This window comes from Priapulus caudatus, unplaced genomic scaffold, assembly GCF_000485595.1.
Source record: "Priapulus caudatus unplaced genomic scaffold, Priapulus_caudatus-5.0.1 Scaffold686, whole genome shotgun sequence".
NCBI lineage: Eukaryota > Metazoa > Priapulida > Priapulimorpha > Priapulimorphida > Priapulidae > Priapulus > Priapulus caudatus.
Genome location: NW_014577747.1, coordinates 10,160 through 15,633, shown reverse-complemented (window position 1 = coordinate 15,633; position 5,474 = coordinate 10,160). Strand labels below are relative to the sequence as shown.

Below are 5,474 nucleotides of genomic sequence, written 5' to 3'. Positions count from 1 at the left end.
CAACATATATACAAGGTACGTGTATGTTTAACGGGGGAGGGGGCTGACAACAGATATACAAGGTACGTGTATGTTTAATGGAGGAGGGAGTGCTAACAACAGATATACAAGGTACGTGTATGTTTAATGGGGGCGGGGGCTGACAACAGATATACAAGGTACGTGTATGTTTAACGGGGGAGGGGACTGACAACAGATATACAAGGTACGTGTATGTTTAATGGGGGAAGGGACTGACAGCAGATATACAAGGTACGTGTATGTTTAATGGAGGAGGGAGTGCTAACAACAGATATACAAGGTACGGGTACGTTTAACGGGGGAGGGGACTGACAACAGATATACAAGGTACGTGTATGTTTATCTGGGGGTGGAGTGTCTGGGCTTTGCGTGACTATATAGCTCGTTCAAAGTTAGCGCTCAGAAATTTTTGTGTTTTCTACTTTTAAGGTTAGCTTTGCGTTCGTTTTTTCCTCGATTTACGCTCGCGGCATTTCTGTAACGTAGCAAAGATGTCGGCATGCCAGAGTAGTGCGCTTTGCACGGTTTGCCATTTTACAGCAGGAAAGGCAACCGTTTCTGCTGTTCTAATGCTGCTAATTAATCAAATCATAATTCTACTCGCGGCGGTGTGGAATAAAACTTCAACGCGTGCTCGTTTCTGTTTTCTGTTCACGAATAATATACATAATTCCGTAGAATTGATTTAACCACAGTAATGTACAGACGCTTATCTACTATGTTTTATAAAAGAGTGGCCACATACAACAAAATATGAATTCGAAGATTTCATTTTTCAATTTGATCCTTTACTGCAGTCGTAAAGTCGAAAGTTTTGCGTGAACGCGTGGAAACACGTACAATCTGCTTTAGTTTGACCGACCTAGCAACAATATCCAAAGATGTTATTTATGGGGTTATCTTGCTCGGACGGACGAATCAATGAGCCGAGGTTCTTCGATAAGGAATATTAATAAGGAATAAGAAATCAAAGTTGTGCTTGCTAGTCGTGCAAATAATGCTGGGAGTTTGACTACCATGCTGCCAATCACTGTGTGCCGTAACGATAAACGCACGAAATCGCTGATAATCGATACCGATCGATACTCACTGAAATCGTCCGGGTTGAACAGGAACGGCACGGGCTTGCTAGCGTCCCAGCGGTGTGCCGAGTCGTCGATGAACTTCCGTTTGCGACGGACAGGTGGCGCGTCGAACGTTTCGAGCATGTGGATGGCCTGGGCTTCGTTGATGACCATGTCTCCCTCTACGACGCCATCCTCCTCGTAGGCTGCCGATGCCTGCGTGCGACATAACCACACACACGTGAGGATCACGTCGAAGGAAGGCAAGCGGGGAACTGCATGGGTCAAGCCGCTGCTCATATGAGATGCGTTTTGGATTAGTCTATAGGACGAGGATTATGGTTATGGTTACGGTTAGGGTAATAATTAGGGTGGGGCTGGGGTTAGGTTAGGGTTATTGTTAGGATAAGGTTTAGGGTTTGTGTACGGATCAGGGTTTGAGTTAGGTTTAAAGATGTTATGGAAGGGTCAGTGTTAGAGTTAAGGTTAGGATTATGGTTAGGGTTAGGATTATGGTTAAGGTTAGCGTTTAAGTTATGGTTAGAGTTACGGTTAAGTTTAGCATTATAGTGATGATGTGCGATGATGTATGTACATACGGACTACGGAGGCACATAAAGTAGCACTAAGTCGCAAACACAAGAAAATAAATAACAACGCGTTGATTTCGATTGTGTACGTAGCGATGCTATTATGTGTATGTTACAGCGTTAGTTGAGATGCATGAGGAGGTGATGAACTTCGTGTCTAGCAACTGAAGCTCTATGAGGTGGGCGCCGCTACCATTTAAACCCACGTGGAAATATCGATAGGTTGAGATTAATAGTCAGCCTGGATATTTTTATTATATATTTATATATTAATTTTATAATTTAATATTAATTTGTTTCTTATATTATTATGTTATATATATGTTATTAAATTATTATTATTATACATGTTCTATATATAATTATTTTATATATGTTTTTAAATGCTGATGGTGATGATAATGTTAAAGATGATAACGATGACGACGACGACGACGACGACATTGATGATTATGATGGTGACGATGATGATGACGATGACGATGATAAATAGTAAGAACAAAGATTAGTTTTTATATAATTTTTTAATTTTAACACTTTATTTTTGACTACGGGTGTCATCATATATGCACTGTTTAAAAATAGAAACATACAGATAGAACTAGGCCGTATTAAAACGACATTAACGTGGTGATATTTCGTTACAGTGCTTGCTAGCAAATTTTAGATTCTGCCATCCGGATATCCGTGGTCATGCAAAAATATTGTCATTTAAGCAAAAATCGATCCCGGGAATGATGAGTGATGTGGAAATTATTCCGTGCAATTTCATTAATGTTTGAAGTCAGGCGTAAGATTATTACACACGCACATATAAATCACACACACACGCGCACACACAAACACGCATGCGTCGCACACACACACACACGCACGCACACACACACGCACAAACATACTCACACAAACACAATTATAAGACCAACTTGGCTTGTTCGGATAATCGTGTGTTGCTCACGAAATAAAATTTCACACTAATTACATAAAATCCCGAGTAATCACGTGACGTGCACTCAACAACCGCGCTATAGATTACCGTTCCCAGGCTCGTAGCCTGAGCAAATTCCTTGGCGTTGGCAAAATGTTCTCACTTAGTTGGGCAATGACGAGGAAGCGACCGAGCTACCAATGAAAATGTATTGTGTATGTATCTATGGCTGGTGCCATGCAAGGGTTTCACGTGACTACACTGCGATTCACAGGCGTTTTATTTATACTTATCAGGCGTTTATTATATACACTTCACCCAAACTATACAGAGGTGCTGTCCACTCTAGAGGCGACGGAATGCGTGGATACATTATCACACCAATTAGTTTGAATATCACTGCGACGTTCAATTACGCATATGTTCGAATCATCCTGGAGGTTATATCGGATAGAAATTACCGGGTGATACAATCAGGAGTTAATAATAACAAATAATAATGACAATTTGTTATTAATAACCCCTGATACAATATATGCACGCGTTACACGGCATCGTTCTCCACACACTAAACGGCATGTTGCTGCTGATACTGTTGCGGCTGCTGCTGATACTGCTGATACTGCTGATACTGCTGCTGCTGCTGCTGATACTGCTGATACTGCTGATACTGCTGCTGCTGCTGCTGATACTGCTGCTGCTGATACAGCTGATACTGCTGATACTGCTGATACTAGAGTGGAGTAGGGAGAGGAGGACTGGAGGCTCGGGAAGAGGAAGGGGAGGAGAGGGGGAGGAGAGTGGAGTAGGGAGAGGAGGGCAGGATGCGCGGAAGAAGGGAGAGGAGGAAAGGGGTGATAGGAGGCGCGGAAGGAGGGAGGGGAGGAGAGGGGAGTAGGGAGAGGAGGTCAGGAGGCGCGGGTGGAGGAAGGGGAGGGGGACGGCCAGGGAGCCGAAGGGAGGGAATCACCAGGGAGTAGGGATGAGAGGGGAGCAAACGCGGGAGGGGGAGGGGAGTAGTGAGGGGAGGGAAGGCTGCGGGGAAGGGGAGTAGAGAGGAGAGGGGAGGAGGTGTTTGTTTTTACTCTCAGAAATGTTTGAAAGAAACTACGCCTAGCTGTATATGGGTAACCGTCTTGGGAATCCGTAAATGTTTCGAGGAGGGATGACGACAACGATGACGATGCGAGAATGGCCCAAATATATCTTTCGGTTGGTTAATATACTAATGGACAAAACACAACCTAATGGAACGGGTGAAAAACGCACTTACGCGAACCTCACTGATGACTCAGAAATATACTGAAACGTACAACTTTTATCGATCCGATCGAGTCTACATAAAGTTTCCCCCTCATCTTCCAACAATCATATCGACGAAATGTCCTCATGTCATCAAAGTGTCGTAAAGTCGCACTTGTAAAGATTCTTGCCATTTCGTGTTTACAGCTAGATCATTTCGGCACTTCGGTGCACCCCTGTCATTTTCGCCGAAAGAATGTTATATGTTTCTTATAAGCCGGCCGCTTGCGGATATCCGCGCTTGTAATAACGACGCATAGGTTTTAAAGTTGAGTAAAACGAGTGAGCTGTGAACAAATCTAATGCCCGCGGTCACGTTCTGCTAGTGTGTATAACAATCCTGTATCCGCCTCCCCACACATACACGCACATACACTGTCACTTTCGGCCAGGTGGCAGCAGCACTGGTCACTCCCGGCTAGGTGGCAGCAGCATTGGTCACTTCCGGCCAGGTGGCAGCAGCACTGGTCACCCTCCACCAGGTGGCAGCAGCAGACCGAAATCTGGTCACACGCCTCCAGGCGGCAGCAGCAGTTCGAGCGCTGCAGAGCAGTGGTCAGTCGCTAGGCAGCTGAGGCTTCTGACATTTGAACGACAACCTGAATACTACAATTGTCAGAATGACTGACATTCGAATGACTACTCAAGTACTGCAGTTGTATCTGCTCATTTGTCATCTCGTCATCATCATATCGTAGGTTATCTATCGGATCCCTTAAACACACATCACTTAATCACCAACGAGATGTGCGAATGTCGTAGAACAGTGACAAGTCATGCACTATACAGTTATATTGTTCGTCGTTAATCAGTATATGTACACAGATACGGCACGCCGCGTGCCTATTTACAGCCCGAGGGCCTACGGTAGAACACTGTCTATGCCCATCTATCTTACCGTGGTTCGGAGCATTTTCCGGATACGACTCCTGCACGCGTGTCCGAAACCAGTCAAACATACGTCCATATCTAGGCACCAACCTGACTACGGCCGCGCGTATCTGTCCGTGTAGGCGTTCGCTCGACACACCATGCACAGGTGTTTGAGCACAGCAGTTCATCAATTACTACAGACTTCGAGCAGACTTGGCACGATGTGTGAGCCCTTACGAAACACCCTAAGCAACGCTGCAGGACATGTAGGCAATGCGCGCGTCTGCCCGCCGACTGGCGTGTACACGCCTCTAACTCTCTAGCTGTAATACCGTGGTCTACTGATAATGCACAACACGTCTTGTGCGTAAAGAATATCGACTACGCGTATATATGCCTGTGAGCTGTAGTACCGTCGTATACCGCTAGGCGTCTGCAATAAGACATGCGTGTCCCGCACCTATGTCATATATATATATGACGAGTTGAGCTTTGGTTTTCGAATCTGCATAAAGTTTTCCACTCTGCCGAAAAGGGGATATTCCAATATCGACTGCTTCTTGAGATTTAATGTATCTCCAAAATGTTCTTGAGTTATTCTCTTTGAGACTGAGATTGAGGATTTGGTTCAGATATACCCGATGTGATTGGTTTATTAATTTCCGAACGAGTTTCTTCTGTGTTTTATACCGGGAG

General features: G+C 44.7%; 1 protein-coding gene across 1 annotated transcript in view; it reads right to left on the bottom strand.

Annotated features, from left to right (window-relative positions):
* The window catches only part of LOC106812777 (zinc metalloproteinase dpy-31-like), a 17,401-nt gene extending 12,529 nt beyond the window's left edge, over nucleotides 1-4,872 (bottom strand). The window contains exons 1-2 of the mRNA XM_014816749.1: nucleotides 4,867-4,872; nucleotides 1,098-1,301 (exon numbers count right to left, since the gene is read on the bottom strand). Of these exons, the coding sequence (XP_014672235.1) occupies nucleotides 1,098-1,301; nucleotides 4,867-4,872 (210 nt within the window). The remainder of the gene's footprint in view (nucleotides 1-1,097; nucleotides 1,302-4,866) is intronic.
* Between the last annotated feature and the right edge of the window lie 602 nt (nucleotides 4,873-5,474).